The sequence below is a fragment of the Emydura macquarii genome, unplaced genomic scaffold (genome assembly GCF_026122565.2).
Source record: "Emydura macquarii macquarii isolate MOO-44397 ecotype Brisbane River unplaced genomic scaffold, CSIRO-AGI_Emac_v2 contig_312, whole genome shotgun sequence".
NCBI classification, from domain to species: Eukaryota; Metazoa; Chordata; order Testudines; family Chelidae; genus Emydura; species Emydura macquarii.
Genome location: NW_027130449.1, coordinates 12,445,828 through 12,467,216, shown reverse-complemented (window position 1 = coordinate 12,467,216; position 21,389 = coordinate 12,445,828). Strand labels below are relative to the sequence as shown.

At 42.1% G+C, this 21,389-nt stretch overlaps 1 protein-coding gene across 5 annotated transcripts in view; it reads left to right on the top strand.

The window, feature by feature from the left end:
- ZBTB16 (zinc finger and BTB domain containing 16) overlaps window positions 1-21,389 on the top strand; it is a 174,807-nt gene that overhangs the window by 91,079 nt on the left and 62,339 nt on the right. For all 5 annotated transcript variants that reach the window (XM_067565712.1, XM_067565688.1, XM_067565696.1 and 2 more), the window contains one exon: window positions 15,179-15,265. In XM_067565712.1, the coding sequence (XP_067421813.1) occupies window positions 15,179-15,265 (87 nt within the window). The remainder of the gene's footprint in view (window positions 1-15,178; window positions 15,266-21,389) is intronic.

Genomic DNA, 21,389 nt, shown 5'->3' with positions numbered 1-21,389 from the left:
GCCTTTTAAAAAATGTTATTGTTTGCTTAAGCTGGTGTGTGCATCAATGCAAAGTTGAGAAGAAAGGGAAGCTCTGAGATTCTTTGGGCATTGTTCACCCTCCCTCTACCCCCCCCCTCTCCCCTCCCCTCCCTTTCTGAATTTTGGCTGGCATCCCAAATTTATTCCCAGAGTGATGTCATCGGCTTGCCGGCAGGTCTGGATGTTCTGCCAGCATTCCAGAGAGTTTATGATCATTCGCAGATGTGCATCCAAGAACACACTGTACCCAAAGCAGAAATTAATGCAGGCTTGACTGCTGTCCAACCCTCATACACAGGAGAGAGGAAAAAAAAAGAAAACAAAAACTGTTTAATGCTGTTTATAAATTATACACTGGCTGATGAAAAATACATTTCTTCCCTGCCCCCCCCCTTCCTTTTCTGCCTCAAGAGTCTAAGCTGAGACTGGAAGAATATGGTTTGCTTTTTAGCTCCTGTTTTGGCTGGAATCCTAGTCCCTGCTGCTGATCCGGAGCCAGGGTATTTTTCCCCTTTACCTGATGAAATATATTTATTTTGCAGCAGTCACCACTCCCCCGCCCCTCTCCTCTTCTGGATGCTTTTTGTTATTCAAGGTGTTCTGCTAAGCATTATGCAAAGAATGTCATGCCAGAACCCATTACACCGTAGCACGCTCTGTGGCAAATATGTCTTATGCACATCTGTCTACATTAATGCTGCTAAATATATGTGATCATCACACTGTAACCCATTTTCGTTCAGATTTCTCATCAGGCATGCGAGATAGGAAAGTTCTGAAAGTTCACTGTAGGCTGTGGTATTAGGAAACATTCCCTAACCCGCCCCACCCTCGCAGAAAGGCGAACAGAAACATGCTCAGGACTCTGCGTCCGGGTTTGGGGTGACGCTGATGATCAAAACCACCTTTCCCCTCACCCCGAGAGTCGTTCTTTAAATTCCTTCCCCACGTTGCGTGCAATCCATTTACACGGCTTTTGTGTTTTTTAATACCGCTAATGTTTATCATTTGCCCAACAGGCTTGACAGATTTTGTTTCCTGTAGAGCATCGCCGCTTTAAAGCCCCCTTGTTGCTAAGTAGCAGCCTCCCTGTACTGTAATGGGCTGATTTCGTATTCTGTTCAGCACTGTATCTTATTTTTGTATGCAAGACAAAGTGTTTTGATGGAGGACGATTGCAGAAGTGTCTGGAGGCTGTTTGGAGTTTTATGGGCTGTACAGTACACTGTGTGCTTTCCGAACAGAACACAGGCTGTTGAATTTTGGATTGGATTTGTCATTTTTCCCCTCTGAGAGGAGGCTGTCAGATAGAACATTACTCTAAGGGTGGAGGGGCAAAAAGTGGAAATTGTGTAATAACCTCTATTTTTCACTAAACTGAAATTATTTTTTAGTCCCAAAATAGTCCCACAAATTCATTAGCTGCTATGGGGGGGGGGATAGGCAAATGAAGTTGATGATATGACGTGGTTGGTACTTAGTCAAATGCCTTTCCATCTCATGTGTTCCTTTTCTCTGGATTCTAAGCCTTCTCCTTCATGGGAGGTTTTCTTCTTTTCAACTGCTTGTGGGCTGGGGGAAGCCCTTCTTTTTTAGAGGAAGAAAGCCAAAGGGCCAAAATTGTGGGATTGCCCCAGTCTTTACGAAAGCTCCTAACTTTTTTCTTGCTGTCCAACCATGACGAGTAGGCAAGTTGGGAGGCAGAAGCCACGTTACAGGTGACACCCAGACATGCCCCGCCGTAGGACTGCTTTAAAATGGCATTCGGGCCAGAACACAAGCCGGGAAATTGAGAACAGCCAATCCCCTTCCGTTCTGACCTTTGCGCTGGTTGCTGGTGGATGATGGAACCTGTGATGTGGCACAAAATTGCTTCAGTACCTAGGCATAAGGACCAAGTTGGATGGACAGAATTAGCAGCCTTACCTCAGTGCCTCTCCCAGTTTCAGGTGCAGCCTGGATGGTGGCGTGGCTCTTGCATCACACTTGCCCGGCCCGTCTCTGAAAGCTGAATCCTTCATGGGACCTGAATGTTTTAAGGAGTAAGCCCAGACATTTAGATGCTTCTCTTCCTCCATTCCAGCTTGACTTATCTCCCCTCTTAGAATGTGATCTGGAATGCAGATGGTTCTTCCGCCATCTTAGCCCTTGTGATGCTTCTCTGTTTGCATGGTTTCCAGCACCACGGTCGCGTTCTGAAGGCTCCACTTCCACGTTGCGTTAAAAACAAAATCCATCTTCCTATTTTGGAAAGAACTCCCTTCAAACGAGGGAAGCGTTTGGATGGATCCCTTGTAGGAATCCTTCTAAAACCAGCAAGTATAATAAGCTACTGTAATGGTTCAGAGTCTATTTGGATGCACAGGGTCTGTGAGATACAGCGATATAATTTTTGTTGCTGTTTACTGACGAGATGGTGGGAGCCACTTGGAAAAAGAGTTTTAGCCACGTTTTCCCCAAGATAGCCATCCCCCCAGCCATGAGTTCTTATCTTTTTGCGGGGAAATCAGAAAGGGGAGTTCGCAGCCCTCCTCAAAATCAGGAATTCCCAAAGGAGTGTTTCCTCAGGGAGCCCCAGCTCTAGTCTACAATGCTCAAAGCTTTTTTGAGAGAGCAGAAGTGAGGCTTCTCTTGTGCTGGTATACATCGGGAGTTATTCCTTAACCAGTGAAGTTAACCTGGTGTGAGATCAGAATCAAGTCAAGTGGAAGTGGATGGGATCAAACGATGACAACATTTTCACTTGGTTCATATGTGTCTTAACTCTGTACTGGAAGCCGAGACTGGAGAAACAATTAAGACCATCTCAGGGAATGTCTAAGCTTCTGATTCTGAGCATTCCTCCTGTATACAGCTACAAACCCGGGCCGTGGCTCTCTAACTATAACAACAGACCACATTAGGTTTGCAGAGGCGTTGTCTGTGGATTGAAATATCTTGCAAAATGAAGTGAGGGTTGGGACTTGGGGAGGTGGTAAGTGCAGAGATTTTTCTCTCGCAAAAGGGCCCCTCTCTTCATGTGGGGGAGTTGCTGGGGTTTGGGGAAGGGAGCTGGTCCATGCAAAGACCTTACGAAATGGACTGTGGAGTAAAAATGTCAGTTCACTCCTAAATTTGAGCTGTCGTCAGAAATTCAGGTTGTGTACTGTGCCATTGCTGGGGCAAAGCGAGAGCTTTGGCAATGTCCAGGTAACGTGCTTTGGTCGCCCCGTCAGCCTCAGAGAACATGAAGGTGTTTATCCAGACTCCCTTTGCACGCACCGTTCAAGAGGCTTTACCAATTGTCTAAACATCTATAACAACTTGCTACAGATCTAATTGTGCGGAACCAAAGCCCCGTCACTGTACAAGACTTGGTGGGGAGGCTTGGAATCTATATGTTGCAGAGGGAGGGCTGTGTAGGTTTTTAATAGAGGGTGAGTGAAGGGTGAGTCAAAAGCCACAGGATTTTTTATTTACATGGCCCCAGTATCCTTATGGATGCAGTGCTCTCCCATTGAACCTGGATGCTACTTTTCTTCCCTGGTGATCCTTTTCCACCTTCTGCGAGCAAACAAGAACCTTTAGGCTGATTTGAAATGCATGTGCTACTCAGCCAGATTGTCCCAAAGATAACAGGAGATGTTTATAAACCTGCTTTAAGCAGCATAAACCACTATGATTATGCAGGAAACAGTATTCAACAAGCTCGACTTGAGTTGGGGGGGGAGGCGACTGCGCTTATATCCCAGGCAATTGTACAATGAGGTTTACATGAAAGCTGAAAATTGTTCCTTTTCTCTAATAGCATAGCACAGACCATTACCTTCCAGATTTAAAAATGAAATGAGCTCATCATATTTGGTGACTTCTTACACTGACATTCATGCTCCATTTAGAAGTCTGTTTTTACCTTTTAAAACCTATGCTTTTTATTTTTTATATTCGCTGATTACTTTTTTAATACTGACACCCCCAAAAAACAACCCTTTGCATTTTCCGATCACAGAGACTGTTCTTATTTCCTTCTTTTTGGCCCTTTTATGTATTTTTGACATAAAAGACAAGACGTTTTCATTACTGTCTCTTCCACTTTGGGTGAAATAGGGGAGAAGGGAAAAAATAATAATAAAAAACCACAGCGGCTTTATGTGAGCAAAAGAAGAAAACAAGAGAATGGAGTAGGGAACGGGCTAAATTTAAAATTGTAATTGGCTGACTTCCACAGGCTTGCGGGTGTTTTAATGACTCATAATAACTTCATTTAAAACCAGCTGAGCAGAAAATAGATTGGAGAGGAGCCTCGGGCCATTATGGATTTGTGTGTGTGTGTGTGTGTGTGTATGTGTGTGTGTTTTTTTTTTTTTTTGACAAGCTCTGTTTTCAGCAGCCAGGAAGGCACTCATAGAGGGGTTGGCTGTTTTCTCTCTCCTAGAGTTGGTGGTCTGCCCAAGAGAGATTGTATAGAAACCAGTTTTTTTAACTGATTAAAAATAGATGCCTTGAGGTATTATTTTAGCATCAGTGTTTTTTTTTCTTTGTATTTTTGATGTGGTAAATGGAACATAAATACAATTGTTTTTGAAATTACTGAATTAATTAGGTAGTAAAGTGACGATAATACATAAATTTACTTTTGCAATTTAAAAAAAAAAAATCCATATTTTTCCCTGCCACATTCTTGTCATTTACAGCACTTTAATAAAAATTTGAGTTTATACAGAAACCTCTTGTGTTTTAGAAGAGAGTGGGAATATGTTTGTTATGTGTGAAACCCTCACTGGTGAGTATGGAAATACAGCTGGAAGGGAATCTGATATTCACTTAGTCATTCAGATTCCTTTCAACTTCCTTGCACTAGACACAATGCCAGACACGCAAGTGTTATCACCTCTTTTATTTTAAAGTAAATGGGCTAAATGTTCTAAAGGAATGCAATCTCTGAACCCGCTGCTCCAAACTCTGGTACCGAATAGGTCAGGTTTTAGGATAAAAATGGAGCACCTACATGGCAGTCAGGTTTGGTGTTGAAAACAGTGTGGGTCGAGGGTTTTCTAGGCCTTTCAGCATGATGAAAGGAAGTGGGGACTAACAGCTGTCATTTCCCAAACAGCCCAGCCAAGACTGCAGCTTTCCGCTGTCAGAGAGAAGAGGTTCCCCATTCTGCTTACAGATGGTCTTTGGTGGCTGTTACTTAAGAAACCACAGGAGCCTATTTCTATAGCTAAGTAGGGTTTTTAGCTATTCTTCTTCCATTGACTTTAATGGCAGTCAGAAGACTTAGAAAACACCCTGTGCAGTTCATTGAAAATTCACCCAGGTCTGTGAAGAGAACCAGTGAATAATGATGGCAGGATGTTTTTTTGCCAAGTCTTCTAGGCAGGCATGTAACCACGAAATGTGGTTTCAGTGGTGTCTATGTAAGGAAGGCTCTGGTATAAAACCTACTCTGGAGTCTATTGCAAGCATACTGGATGCAATGTATTGAGAAAGAGCAGGAGTCCCAGAATTCTGGATCGCTTTGGTGATCTTGTTAGAGCGACCTTCACGTGTATCATAGCTTTTTTTTTTTTTTTTTTTTTTCCTGTTGATACAAAAGTAGTAAAGTCCTTGGTGGCTGCATGTGAGCCCTGCGTTGGAGGTTGTCCCACCTGATCCTTGTGGAATAGGATGAGGGTGGTAACTATATGCAGTTGACCAGAAAACTGCCAAGGTCTTAAATGAGTTCCTTGAGCAAGACTTCATGCAACCCTATTGGAAAATCTCTCTCCACCAGGCTGGGTTTTCAGTGAATTAGAGGGGCTTCCCCTGGGCTCTGAGATGAGCTATTGGGTTGGGCTGAATAAAAGCAACACCAGGAAGGATGAGAAATCCAGAGAGAATTCCATTCCTTTAACACAAGAGTAGCAGAGAAGGTCCTGGTCAGATTCATCGGTGGCTTAAATTTCTCATGCACCTGCTAATGACTTTGTTGCAATAGCACTGTAAGTCAAGGCAGAATATGCCCTGTAATTGTCCAGCACCAAGGAATCTTCTGGCAGACAAATCGCTGTAGGCAGAAAGACTTCTGGTAGCCCTTTTACACAAAGATATCACTCCTGCCACAACTGTTCTGTAAGGCTGTGCTTGTCATCCAGTTCCTGTGGATAAAAATTGCAACCCTTTAATGTGGAAGCATAGTTTTTTCTGTTAATCTCTTCCCCAGTCTTGCCCTGTCTTCTGTCTTTCTCCTCTCCATCCATATAAAAGTTTATCACAGTCAGGGATGGCTAAATGGGTGCAGGAAAACCGTGTTTTAGTAAACTGTACAATTAGTTGGGAAGGTTAATGAGGCATTACTTGTCTGCCTTTGTAGGAAAGGCAGGTTTATGAAGGTAGTTGAACACCTAAGGAAAGGAGTGGACTTGCAGCATTTAAAGGCAAAAGGATCACTTTATAAAACCCTGTTTGAACAGATGTGCTCAGTCTGTCGTCTTGATAACGCTGATGGCTCTAAATTAAATCTGGTAGAAGTGGGGAGGGGGTGGAAGAGCAGTTAAAACATGGTGTTTGAGGTAGAAACCAGTCGGTTTCGTCTTCATGTTGTATATTGGAAACACACCTCTGGATGCTTTGTGATGCCAAGTAGCAAAGGGGCGTGTGAGTCAAAGTTACCAAGAGTGCATTTCCATACCCCCCAATTTTCGGGTCCTCTATTACATCTCAAACACGTCTGTTTTTAAGCCCCAATTTGAATGTCATTTTAGATGTCAGGTACGCTTCAATGATCGGAACGTAATGCTGTAAAACCAGTTGCACAAATGGACCATTCTCGTGGTTAAACAAAACAGAACAATAAAAAAAGCTAAAAACAGGCATTGTGTGATAAGCAAAAATTCTGTCTCGTAAGTGAAGCTTCTAGGCTTCAGAATATTTAAAAAAAAAAACAAAACTCTGAAAATGCACTGCTGTACTTGTAATGCAACACCTCAATTATGGTGAAAGGGGGTAGAAGTCAAAGCTATGAAACAGCCAAGGATCTTTAGATCCACTGCCTGAGCCACAATTAAGGTTTCAGAAACACCAAAGGCAAGCAAACGAGTGTCGTTTTTAACCAGTTAGAACATTTTACTACTTCCTAACATCAGAAGTGTTAAAACTGGAGAGCCTATTTCTTGTCCTCAATAAAGTAATTAACCTGAATGGTTGTTGGGAAGTATTATTAGGTTGGTAGTGACTAAAAATAGAAAAGCTCTGCTTTCCGATCAGCTGAGGTTTTCTGAAGGCTTAGAGCTATCCTAGTGGTATCACTTAACCAGGACCTGTAAGCTGCATCTTTGAGACTCAGGATATTTTACAGAAGATATAGTCAAATGATAAGCTTGCTGCTTGCTTTATTTAAAGTCAGAGTTGAACCAGACAGCTGGCAGTTGATCAATTGTCTCTGCATTTTGCAGTGTAAATGCCCAGGGGAGTCTGAAAGAATCTGTTTTCTTTTAAATGAATTAAAAATAGTGAGGGTTTATTTAAAGAGTGAAATTCTTGGGTGCCCTTGATTTTATTAAGCAAAAATCACCCAGGGTGTGTTCATCTTTATCTGTGGCTTCTGGGAGGTATAATGGCTGGATCCTCAGCTCTATGGGCAAAGCTCTGTGGACTTCAGTGGAGCTACACAAGTGGAGGGCCTGGGCCTTCTGTGTAACACTCATTCAGTGAGTCTCTAAGGCAGTGGTTCTCAACCTGTTTATCATTGTGGGCTGCATCCAGTGCTACTGGTATGGTCCTGAGGACGTCACATGGGCCACAGCTTGTGCTGACTGAGCCACAAGTGGCCCGTGGGCCGCAGGTTGCGAACCCCTGCTCTGAGGTAATGTTCTCTCCCATGGAAGGAAAGGAACAAGGAGTGGGGTGGGTAGGCAGGCAGGGAAAGCCTGTAAAATGCCCATTGATGTTGTGAAGGCAAGTGGGTTACATGGGCAAATATCCCATTGAGAATGGGTGTAGAGGCAAAGAGGAGATGAACGCCAAGGTAGCCTCTGGTTGTATTGCACAAGAACCCACAAGATCTAGGGAAAACAGATTTTGTTTCAATAGTTTTTGTGTTTTATCTGTCATCATCCCATAATCATTCTTCACGTTGTGTCTTCACATTGACACACGCAGTTTCCAGATCTCAGTCCAGAAGGGAGAGTCCAAAATCAAACTGGATAAAGCCTGTTTGAAGAGTTCTAGCACAGATTATCGAACCAGTCGATCAGATTGGTGTGTTACCCATGGTGGTGCCCAGAAATTTCTTGAATTCGGTGAATATCCAGTCCAAGCTGCTACGCCTTTATGCCTGTAACCCTGGCGGTTGTGTGGGCCGGGGGAGCAGTAGATCTGTACGCTCATATTGTAGGAGGAATGCAAAGGGTCATACTGCCTGGCAATCAGTTGATTGGAGCAGAGCAAGTTGTTTGCCTCTGTAGCTTCTCTCCTGTGTGCAGAAGCATCCAGTAGTGAGTTTAGCCAACAGAAAACCCTGGGGATTAGCTGGGAGATCTGGTTTCCTATGTGGGTCCTTTAAGGCTGAAAAGTCACTTACGCAGTATAATTACAACAGTGGACCTGTCCCCATGAGTCCAGCTCGCTTGGGAGGAAAACCTGTCCTACTAGAACCAGAAAAGCCTGCAAGAGCCTAAAACCTTCTCGCAAGTAGAAGAAGGAAACTAGCCTCAAGGGTCACCACCATGTTATAATGGTTTGAGGCCTTTGGAAGTTTTTGGTCTCAATCCCAGGAAGGGGAAGGAGAAACTGCCATAAACTCATCACCATTCTCCAGATCAGTCCCCAGATTAAACAAGGATCTTGGATACATTGTTCTTGTGTCACCTTGTAACATCCAGAGGAGAGCAAAGGACCTGGGGACCAAGCGGTTTTATTTTTTTCTTTTTCTTTTGTATAGCTACATTATTGAAAGTTAAATGTAGACTAACCCTCTCTAGCTTGTACAGTGAGAGACTACCACATTTCTCCAGTAATTTGGTAGCTAGACAAAAAATCATTAGACCTAGTTCCCAAAGAAAAGTGAGATTCTGTACATGAATATTAAGAATGACTGTCTTGGGACACACATTTTGGTTGTTTTCATAATCCACCCTCTTTATTTCCCTTCATATTCCAGGTCTTAGAAGAAATGATTTTGTAAATAGCAACCCACCTGTGTGAGTCTGTCAGCTCTGTCTTAAGATCCTGCTTTTCCTACATGCCCCTTCTTGGTCACCCTAAGAATGTCAAAAGCTGCCAGTCTGGTTTCCATTTGATTGTTGAGGCTCACGCTTAAATTCCTTGTTGCCTTGACTAGTTCTTCTAGAATGGCTTTAATTTGATCTTGCTAAACTGTCTGGGCCCACGCAGATTCAACTGGTGCTCGAAAATCTCTAGTTGCCAGGCTCCTTTAGGAGTTTGCCCAGACGTGCACGAGTGCAGTTTAAAAGGTGGCACTCTTGGCCAAGTTTCTTTTCTAGGTTAGATTTCACGCATGGTCAGTTTGATCTTCTAGCCATGTGTGAATAAATTCTTTTCTCTCTCATCCACAAAATAATTGTAGTGGTTCTTTTTTTAAGTGCCTTTTGCAGCCTTGTCCAAAGAGTCACAGCTTTATCAGAGACACAGTTTTGGGGGACTGCTACTATCTAATATCTGAACCTGCTTGGAAGCTGTTGCCTGTCATAGTGGCTCTTGGAAGTCCCTAATGAGATGCAGAGGTCTTTAGGGCGGGCATTGTACAAACACACAGTAAAAGTTGGTCCCTGAAAAGGGATGGGATATTTTGCTTTACTGTTTGAGTTTGGGAACATCACTCAAATTAGCAGCTCTTAATTCCCATCCACGTTTGTGCTTGGGTTATTTGTTTCCACGGCCCCCACTCCCTGTCCAAAAGCCAGCAGAAGTTGTCTCATAAACAATCCGATCTCCTGCTTGTTCTTTGTGGACGCTGGTGACCATAGCGGGTTGTTTGTGGGAGGTGCAATTAGTGGGTCTGGGGCTGCAGATAAGGGGCTATCGCTATTCCCTATGTTCAGGGTGACCAAATGATGCTGACTGAAAAGCAGAGGTGAATGGGGAGAATGGAGGGTTGCAGCCAGTCTAGAGGACAGCAATGACTCTGCAGACGCCTGCTGAACTGAAAAAGCAGCCGCTCCACCGTATGTTTATGCCAGACCAGTTCTTTGCAGCACGGCCTTTATTAGGCAGAAGCTATAAATTTACTTGCACAAATATAAATGGAAGCCTCTGAGACTTCTGGGCCAGTTACAGGCACGCGCTCCGACACAGATGACACTTGGCAGCGCGTCAAATACCATCCCATTGGGCAGGTCATCTGAAGATATCTGTATACTGTAGGCAACACAAAACCCGTATTAAAAATACCCCCAAACGATGTTGTTTACATTTTAATGGACCAATAGTTTCTGTAGGTGTCGTCTTAAGTGACCCAAGAACTTTTCGGTGTGTTGCTCTGAAGCATGGCATCTCCAGGGCTCTCTTCAATGAATATCTCCATTTTTTTCTAAACCTTGTTATTATAAACTCAGACGTTTGGATGACATTTTTCCTGGTGACTCACATAGTAAAATTAACCTTGGACTATTTACATACTCAATCACTGCATTCTCTTTTCCTCTCTGCCCCCTCCCCCAGCCCGAGCATGTGTACATTACAGGAATTCTGGCTCTGTATCAATTTTTGTTTTGTTGATTAAAAAAAATTCCCTGCCTGGAGTACACATCTACTTGAGTGAAAGAACACACAGTACTGGCCTTTTGAAATTGGCAGGCAGTGTACTGTTCCCTGACTGATAAGAGGTACTGTAAATAAAACTGTACAGCATAGCCTGTTGTAAAATGCCCTATGTCTGTACTTATTGTTCTGACAGCTTATGCTTTTTTGGGGTATGCTGTTTTGGTACACTCTGTACTTCCTTATGTAACCAAGCGTGCATATCTCATCAGAACATGCAAGATGTTTATTTTAAAAACGCAAGGAATTTTTCAAACCCTCCATTAGATGCTGGCAAGCTCTTTATTTCTTGTTTTGCATTTATGATATCCGTCTTTGAGATGTTTTTCCCTTTCCCATTCCAGTTGCATGTCACAATCTTCGTTAATAGGTTATTGGGTGGTATATGAGGGTTTAGCAGTAACTATATCCCTGGCATGTCCAAGTATGTGAGCCTACTTCTCCCAGAGGGGAAGCATTTTTCTGTTGCTTTGCAAAACCATCTACTGAGTGTGGAAAAATGAATCGGATTTTCTAGTGTTGTCTGTCACCCATCTTGTCCTGATGGTTTATCCCTGGTAGTCTCCTTTGAAGATAGGGCGGTGGTGGTTGGGCTGGAGAAGCAAACAAGCCAACAAGACGCTATAGTCAAACTTGGCTTGCATCATAGCCTTGGGGGTTGGTTTGTGTCCTGGTCACGCAGCATTGTAGCAGTCAGTCTCCAGTCAGATTTCATTGGTGATCATTGTACCCAGCTGCTGACCCTGATGAACATCTTGGAGAAAGACCTGTCCAGTCAGGAAACTTCACCTTCCCCATGGGCAACTGCTGTCCCAACATTGCTATACTTGGGTCAGGAATGCTGCAACTACAGCAAGTTGGCAGCCATGAGCAATGAATGTCAAGGTTTTAAGGGTGTCCAGGACCAGCAGAAAACAACCTGAAAGTGTTTAAGTGATGACCTATTTACTGTGTTGCTTTAGCTGATGTGGTACAGCAGTGAAACTTGCTGCTGTATCAGGTTGATGTAACTTCCGGGGTAGCACCTCCCATTGGGTTAGACACATCTATGGAGTTTCGTTGCTCTGGTGATTGTTTACTGTACATTGTTTAGTGGGTAAAATTTTCAGAAGTGCCTATGTAACTCAGGAGCCTCACTTCCATTGACGTGAGTCACTTAAATTGCACCTAGAACACAGATTTGTTTTGGTAATTGGCAAGAAATTATAAAACCACTTTAAACACATGCTTCTTCCTTCAGATGTTTCTGAAGGCCTTGGCCAAACTTTCTGTTTGTTGCATGTTGTTCAGTGCTTCATTCTTCAAGATACCATTAGTTACCCATTGTTTTCCCAAGAGCTTATAGAACTAGGCTGTATTCATTTAAACCTGGACAGTGCGGTACAATTGCTTATCAAAGACGCTTCTTTTATTTTAATAAAGCACAGCACAGAAACCTAACACGGTGTTCTATGTATCACAGGCTCCAGGGAAGTTAGAGGCTGAAAGGGTCTATTAGACCAAAGAGTGTGTGTCTTCCCCCCCTTTGAGTTCAGCATATAATCTTCCAACGAAGGTAGCCAGTACTACATGGATTCTGCCCTTGATTGAAGCTAGAGGGCGGGGCTGCAGTGCTAGCAATACATGTCCGTATTTGTAAGCCAAACTATTATTTCTGATTTAAAAAAAAAAAAAATTAATGGCCTGATTTTTGAGAGTTGCTGAGTACTCCTGAACTGCCATTGAGTTCAGTGGCTGTCTGGGGTGTTGAGCATCTCCGAAAATCAGGCTGTTAAAGCCTTACCATACATCTGCGTGCGTGCTTTCATTTTGGCATGCCATCCGCTCAAACTGGCCTTCCGCTACTGCCTGTACCGACTGATCCATTTTTCCGGCATGGCAGGAAGTTGTCCCAGGCTGCCCCAAACTTCTTAACGTTCTTCCTCCTGTCGCATATTGCTGCTTCTAATGCCTTGCAGCCAGCCAGAAGAGCAGAGCTAGCACAGAGGAGAGTCATGTCAGATATGCACATTTGGGCTCCTCTACATCAAATACAGCATCTTGTTTGTTTTTTTCAAAAAAAACAAACAAACAAACAAACAAAAAAAACCCAAACAAAACTCCGCCCATGCCACAAATTAGCAAAGGCTTCGGGTTAAATGTGGACTACACACTCTTTTTTTTGCTGTTTTAGAAAAAGTAAACGGCTTGAGACTGAGCGGGCATTTGTCTGCAATCGGGCTGTTACACCCGAACTCTTGGGGATGTCAGCGTTTGGCTATTCTGTGCATGTGCAGAACCGTTAGGAACTGTACTGGCCTTTTGGGTCAGTGATCCAGGAACAAAACATTCTCTGAGTAGTCTCTGGCATGACAGACTGTAATAGTTCCCAAATAGAACTGACCTTTCTAATTATGATGGTAATAGAGCCGTGTTTATTATTAAAGCAGTACTTTGTTAGTGGAGGAAAGGGGCAGCTGGCATCATATCCTTGCTTGTTCTCTTTATCTCCTTCCTCTTTGAACTCGGTTAGCGTAAGGTTGGCTGGAAGTCAAGTTGGCCTCATCCATATTATACTCGGGTCCCATTCCATAAAGAAGCTCTTAAGAAATAATCTGCTTGAATAAAAATATATACACTTAAAAAGATTGTATGTCGTTGAAAGAAGCAAGTCCCCATTGAAGGCTTTCTAAATGTGATACTGGCTATATGATGTCACTGGAGTGCTTTTTTTAGGGAACTGCCATGTGGTTTATACACAGTTGAGTTGTTTTGAATGCAAACTTGACATCATACCGAAGGCAGCAGAGAACAACATATGCACAGTAAACAGGCAGACTGTCTTATTGATTAACAGATGAGACCTCTATTATCGATCAAAACTTGGCGAGAAAATTTATCACTTTTAATTTCACTGCTGCCAAATATTTCTGCCCATGAGCCAGCCGTTACTAAGAGAATTTAAAGGCAAAGGAATTCTCTCTTTAATGGATCTCGTGGCACCTCAGGCTTCCTGTACCTGTTTTGTCTGCACCTTTCTCTAAAACCCTGTATTTCTGAAGGGGGGAGTGAAGTATTTTTTTTTTTTTTTTGTATTACATTTGGAGGGGCAGGATGAGGATGAGAAATGCTGTCTGAATGCCTGGAATTAAGCCATGTAGCATTTTGGTGTCTTGTGATGGTAAGCTGTGTTGCTAAGGTATAAACAGCAAATGAAGTAGCTGGCTTTTTCCCCCCCCATCGTACCAGCTTGAAGGTTATGCTGTCATACTCTAATCCATGTTTAGTTCTCTTATAGCAGATGAATCAAACTTCAAAATCTAACAAATGCGTTCACAGCTTTGTCCTGGCAGCATATGCTTAGAAGAGTGTGTGTATATTGTTAATCTATTTTTATCAGTAAGTTACTTATCTGCTGTTAGACATCCTGTTTTTTTCTCATTATAACTAGAGCCTCTGACCCACTATATACGGCGCATGTTGATAGCAATTTTCTAAGAATTCCCACAAATACCACATCTCTCTAATAGTCACAGAAATATCTGTGCCTTTCACTAAATTGTGTTGTTTCTGCCACATTTCTTATCAGATGGTGCTGCATTCTTTTTCCTCTCTTCTTTAGATACTGGTAATAACTGCTACAATTGGCAGAGAGTGCGGGGAACCAATTAAAATGAGATCAGTTAGAACTCTGGTGAAAGTTATTGATGTCTAATGATTTTTTAAACAAATACCTAATTTGGAGGAAAGTAGCTGTTTGATTTTAAAGAGCAATGTAATATTCATAGTGTATTTTATTATTAGTCTCTTTTTCTGAACTATGACAATTGTATGTTTTTGGTTTGTTTGTGTTTTTCTTTTGGTGCTGCAAAAGACCCGCTGCTCCTGGATAAATTGGGAGCTATGGGTTATCTTCTTAGGTGTAAAATATTTGATCTTTCTACTAAATGGATTTCCTGTTCTACAAAGGGAACACTTCCTCCCTCTCGCCCTCCCCCGCTTATGGGAATTATCCTAGTTTGTATCACTTTCACAATGATAGCACAAATTGCTGCCACAGAGAATTGCTCTACCCTGTACTCAAGCATTGATAATTCCTGTTGCATTATCAAATACTGACTGGAATGCGGCTTCAGTTAGTAATATTGGATAGAGACTTGTTTAACCTGTTCTGGTTTGGATTATTACAAGCACAATCCACATTAATTGCCGTGTTCTGAAGATTCTGATACTATTTTACTTGGCACAGAGACTCTTTATAGGTTACCTTAAAGTTGTCTGTGTCTGTCTTTCCTTCCGTCTGTAGATTAAATGGTCCCTGTTGCAATATCTTCTCTGACAAAGACATTTATAGATTGTATTTCCATCAGAACATCTGAAGCCATCCATTGTGCATGGGTATCTTTGTAATACGCTCTTTCTTTTTTTTTCTCTCTAGCGGGTGCCAAAGCATTTGTCTGTGATCAGTGTGGTGCACAGTTTTCTAAAGAAGATGCCCTGGAGGCACACAGGCAGACACACACCGGTATGTTGACTTTTTTTTTTTTTTTAAATATATCCTCGAAAAACGAAGATGATCTGCACAATGACATCTGCTTTAGCAAGCAAAACTTTACAGGAATCCTTGAGAGAACCAGATTAAGGAATAAATGATATATTTCTGTGATGTTTACCTGTCAGCTGCAACTGGAGATAACAGATCATACCCACCCCCCAGGTGCCCCATACCTCCCCCACACAAAAGTTAATACAGCAAGATCTTCCTTCTCAAACAATTCCTTCTTTTCTTCCTTATATTTTTTAACGGGAACAGAACAGTTCCCAAAAGCCCTTATCTATCAAAAGCCAAAATCACAGTTCTTTCCACCCACCGAAAAGAGAACGTTTCCAGTCTTTGGAGGGGAAGGGTGAACGTTTTTTGCCCCCTTTGACTTTTCCTGTTCAGTTTCTAACGGGTGGTCCTTGCAAAGGGGAGAGACAGGAGCCCGTTTCTTAAGGATGCTCAGACTTAGTCTGTAGAAGACTGTGTAGACTACACAGGATTGGAAGGATGAGATTTTTATCAGTAGATGTTGATTTCACCGCACGTGTACACGCACAAATCTGCGCGCACACAAAAAATTCTGTTGGTAATAATCAAAAGTCACAGATAGACAAAGTAAGAAATTCTGCTTGAGAACGTATTAGAATCCCACTTGAATGTGTGTACAAATGCTGCCTAAAGCGTGTATTTACAGTTCTGCTAAAACAGCTGGCTTATACAGTTTTAATTGTTTAAATCTCAATGTCTACTGTCATTAAATAATTATTGTCTGATTCCCCCCTTAATTTCCCACACGGGTTGAAATTTAAATATATAATTTTAAAAATATTTAAAAATAATCACTGATATTATCCATCAAGATTATTTTTAAAAAAATACAAATTGAATTCTGCCAAGCCTGTGAATAAACTATAGAAACCTAAGCCTGTTCTGGTACTCTACACATGAAGTGGAGATGAAGTGACTTGACTACCTTCTGTGAAATGGCTCATCAGGTGAACTGCAAGTTTAGTCTTGGTCCCTGTTGAGAAATATTGCTCGTGGATTTTGTGTGTGGTTCAAAAACCACTCTGGGACACTGAGAAAAGTTTTTCCAAGACAATCCAGACTTTCCTTTTTTTGAATTAACCAGGGAAGAGCAGGGCCCCGGGAGCAGGGCCTCCATTCCCAGCAAGACGTTTCACTCCCTTCCGACAACCCCCTTTGTCTGAGTGTTGCCTTTCTCCCGCATGTGGGGCTTTGCTTTCTAGGCACAGCCCTCTCTGCTTTGGATTTCGTTTCAGCTCCCAGGGCCCTGTTTGGCTCCTGAGAGGTGAGGCATTGAAAGGACAAAGTTTCCACCAAGCAGTTGCTCGTAACTGTTTTGGCTTCCTTTAACTCGAGTATAAAGTCGGTTTGACAACAAGGTGTTTAGCTGAAGCCTCGTTGGCAGAGGAGATTTAAAGCTACGTTAAATGAAGCCCTAGGTACCATACTGAAGGGAACAATCAAACATGGGTTGAGGCAGGGAAATTGGTTGACTTCATGCGGTTTTCTAACATCTTCGTGGCTGAGACTTGCTGAGAGGGCTCCTTACCCTCCTTGAGTTTTCCAAGGCTAACCCAGTGGTTTTTTCCTAATTTTGAAAGCTGTTTCTCCTTGTGCTGAATTCCACATACAGCATTTGAAAGCAGAAAACACAGATGGCTTTCTGGATAAAACAGAAAATCTGGTGAAGGACTAATATTTCTTGTCTCCCTGCTCAGCTAAATGTGTTCCAAATGATCAGATCATATGACCAGCTGCGACCAGAAACCTTAGCGTAGAAAAGGGTTGACGGCTACACACACTGGACGTGAAATGATCTGTCAGAATGGTACTTGGCGCTCCGTTTTAAAAAATCAAAGGTGGTTTGATTGGAATCTAAGAGAAGGAGTCTGGGACCATGGTTGCCAGGGAGTGGGACACTTTCAGTCTTTTAACATGATAGCATATCCTGCCCCAGAGCGGTTATCCTATCCAATGAAGAACATGTCGATAAATCCATTATAGGGTCATGTATATCAGCTATGAAGGGCTCATTCACATAAATAGTGACCTGTAGTGGTGGCATCTTGCCAAGTTGGGTTTTACATACTGGCTAACTCCCCCTAAAATGATTTAACAGCCCCCTTACTCGCCAGCGCAAAGACGGTCGAGAAGAATCAATGAATAGGAGCAATGCTGTCCTTTGCAGATGTTTGTTCTTGTGAATTCTACGTATCTGTTTGGAATATCGCTGTCTTTCTAAAAGGAAAACAAAGGATGGAGTAGTGGTGTAGCCATGTTGGTGCCAGAATATTAGAGACTGAAGGTGAGTGAGATGGTAATTTTTATTGGGCCAACTTCTATTGGAGAAAGAGGCAAGCTTTGTGCTTACACAGAGAACTCTTCTTCAGGTCTGGGAAAGGTACTCAGAGTGTCACAGTGGCTGAAGAAGAATTCTGTGTAAGCTCGAAATCTTGTCTCTTTCAACAGCCAAAGTTGGTCCAATAAAAGTTATTACCTCACCCATGTTGTGCCTAACAAAGGACAGAGACATTCTCATTTAGGACTTGTATGAGTGTGTGCTGCTCAGAGGCGTTACCACCACCAGGGAAGTGGAAACTGGCAGGAAGCACTTATTATCTGTGTCAACATTTGTCTTGTTGAACTTTCTCACCTGCTAGCAAAAACCAAACCCAGAGGTGTGGAGGTGTTGCAGTAACATGAGAAAGGACACCATTATTTTTTCCTGTTGGTTCGTGGCGAGTATCCTTATCATTTCAGGCCTTCCAATAAAAGAGATTGAAATAAATGCTGTTGATAAACAGTTGCACAATGTGCATCGCTCAGTCACATTTCTCAGTCATTGGTAGCTCTCTTTCTTTAACAAACTATTTCTGTTTGTTGAAATTGGACATTCACAGATTTGTTTTTTTCAGTGGTTGGTTCACTATTTTTAATTGATCCGGATTAGGATATGGATCTAAAATTCAGACAAAATATTCAGCAAGAAAATTTGGAGGGAATGTGGCCATCTCAATAATAAATTACCAGCTTTTAAGATGAGTAAAATTTTCAAAAATACGTGTGCTATTTTAAAAAATGACTTAAGTGTCTAAGACTGACTCAAAGTGAATGGCACTTGTACTCCTAAATCATTTAGGCACTTCAGAAAATTCTCACTCTGAATTGACAGGTCAGTACCTTTTTTCATCCTGTTTATGTGAATAATTACATTGTCCTCTACCTTGACTCTATAGCACTTATGTTTCCTTGGCATAGTACACTGTGTAGTTGATGTCAAGATGTTGACTGGATCGTCACAGCGATAGGACTGAGTGAGTTTCTAGTCTGATGTCTGACTTTAGTATACGTCCAAAAGAAACAGAACTAAGTTCTTAGGGGGTGTGGTCTGTGGCTGATGGCCTAAAGAGCAACGCTAGGACTCTGTACCTTTGAGTGCAGTAGTCCCTCAGATGAAAGCTCCTGGATGGGGAGCTCCTAATTCTTTCCCTGGTGTAAGTGATTTGTGCAGGACTCTTTGCTGAGGCTCTTTTCCCCCCGTATTTATATATAAACCCAGAGTGAGTCCAAAAGCTAAAGGATTTTTCTCTTTTCCTTTCCTTTTCCCCACAGTGGCCAACCATTGTATCTTCCTCTCAAGTCTATACTTCCTTTTCCTGTCAAACTGACCACAGGCTTGATAATGGCTGTTGCAGGGGATGAGCCCCATGGAGTTGTTTTGGGGTTGTTGTTTTTTTTCTTTGTTCTGAAACACTTGGAAACGGAGTGGCCCCAACACAAGATTATGGCCTGCTGTTGAGGGATTACACCTAGAGGAGAGGGGGAGCATGGCGAGATGCAGGAGTTTATGGGAGCTGTGTGTGGATGTATGTGGTGGTTGCTCGGGCATCTGGAAGGAGTTCAGCCATTGACGACTTTGGCTATATGCCCTTAACTCTTGTTGCTACCAGTAGATACTTGGCACTTCTGTTGCAAGGTGTATTGAGCCTGCCCCTCTCAGCGAAACTGGATGGATTACTCTGAGCTCTCCTTTTTTTGTCTGAATGCTTTAGTTTTATTGTTAATAAATTGCCTGTTTTAATATGAAGCCTTGCTGGCTTTGGAAAATCTGTATATTCAAGAACAGAATCCATCTGCTATCTCAAATCACAAGCTGAGCACTTAGTGATTCTAGCTAGCACACGATGTTCAAGCAAAGGCGAGGAGAGAACCATCTATGCATATTGAGTCATTTTTGAACCACTGTATGGTACGCTAGATTAATAAACAACATTTATATGGCAGTGTTGTCTTAATTCCTTTCCAACTCAGTACAGTTTACAAATGCACAGTACCCCAAAAGGGTCTATCAGAATAAGTAGTGGCATGCAATGATGCATGCCATGTGTGAATAAGACTTGGTTGCACATGTTGCTCAGTGTGAAGGATGTGGAGGTAGAGAATGGTATTTTTAATTTATACACAACTAATTTAAGATAATTTGACCATTTATTCCCTATCTAAATAATTTAGTGGTGAGCAAAATTAATGTAGCTCCACCAAAGAGCAAACAGTTGGTTTTTATCATATTTCCTTTTGTGGTTGTGCTTTGTGGTTTTTTGTTTTGGGCACAATAATAGATACATACAGGGAACTCTTTATGCGTCGTATGTTGAGACAAACACATAATGCAAACACTGTAGTTTCTAGAACGCTTTTGTTAAAGAGCATTGAAGAGTTACCTTACTGGAGCTGCCTTGCCATTATTTCATATATTTCAATTATGCTTCTCAGTCTTTACATAGCTCTGTAAAGTAAAACTAAAGGGGGGAAGGGCAGCCCACTTCTTTCTGTACTATATTGGGAACAGCTTAAATTAGTACAACTCAGTCTTTTAGTACTGATAAAGTGATAAATACCATTAATGTCTTAATTTATACTCAGAGGTTGAAATCTGACCCGTGGACACTATGTTGGCTTGGAAAACACAGCCAGTTTTGTGCCAGAGGTTTTAATGACCGATCAGTAACATAAATTGCTGCATCACTGAGCAGGAATAGGTTCACCATGTCATCTGATCTGGAAACTTCGCTGTCCGAGCGGCAGTTAATAAATTTTAAAATAATTACCCTCTTTATTCAAAGTCAAACTAATTAGGATTGGTTTTTACAAATAAAAATGTTTAAGCAACTGTATATACAGGATTAGGAAGAAGAAGAAAAAGGATTTGGAATGCACCGGCTACCAAAATAGGAGGGATTAAACAACACTGACTGTACTTTGTATTCAGTGCTGTTACTACATGTCTGTACAGCACCTGGCACAAGGGGGTCCGGACCTGGTTGATTACTACAATACAAATATTTAATAGTAATGTCTGGCATATAGGAGCCATTGCGTGCTGTGCAGTCATTTGAATTTGAATCAGCGACATTAGAAAAACTTTTACCTGCTCCATGAGGATGGTGATGGCTGCTGGTTTGGGGCAAATGAAAATCCCACCTTTAGGAGAACAGAAGGCGTATGCATGTCAATAATCCATTCACATGTTCTCTCTACCTCCCCAAACCCAGACATCGTATTGTAATTAGAACTGGTTTAAGCCTTAGATGATTTTGAGTTTACATGTACAAACGTAGTAGGCCAGTCCTGTGGGGCATAAGCTGGGTTCTAACAGATGGGGAATGGATGGAAACTGAGTGTGGTTTCTGGGATTTCTTGCACCTTTCTTTGAAGCAGCTGGTATTGACCACTGTCAGACAGCGTGTTGCACTAGACGGACCATTCCTTTGATCTGATACAATGATTCCTGTGCTTTTGCGATAGAATTATGCCATGTTATAAGCAGATGTGACCTTTTTGACAAGGATTCCAGTTCTTTTTTGTCCACGTCTTTAACCTGTTCAGCTAGCTGACGGTGAAGAAACTGGGATGGGGACAGAGTTGTGGCTTGGAATGACAGTTCTGTTGGGCTAAAAGATGAAAACTCTCCTCTCGCTGTCTAGGATAGTTTGGATAGTTCCAAAGGCTTTCTCAGATAGACGGGAGATAATGGAATTGAAGATATAAACTTACACTAGTACTGGAGAGTTAGTGCAAT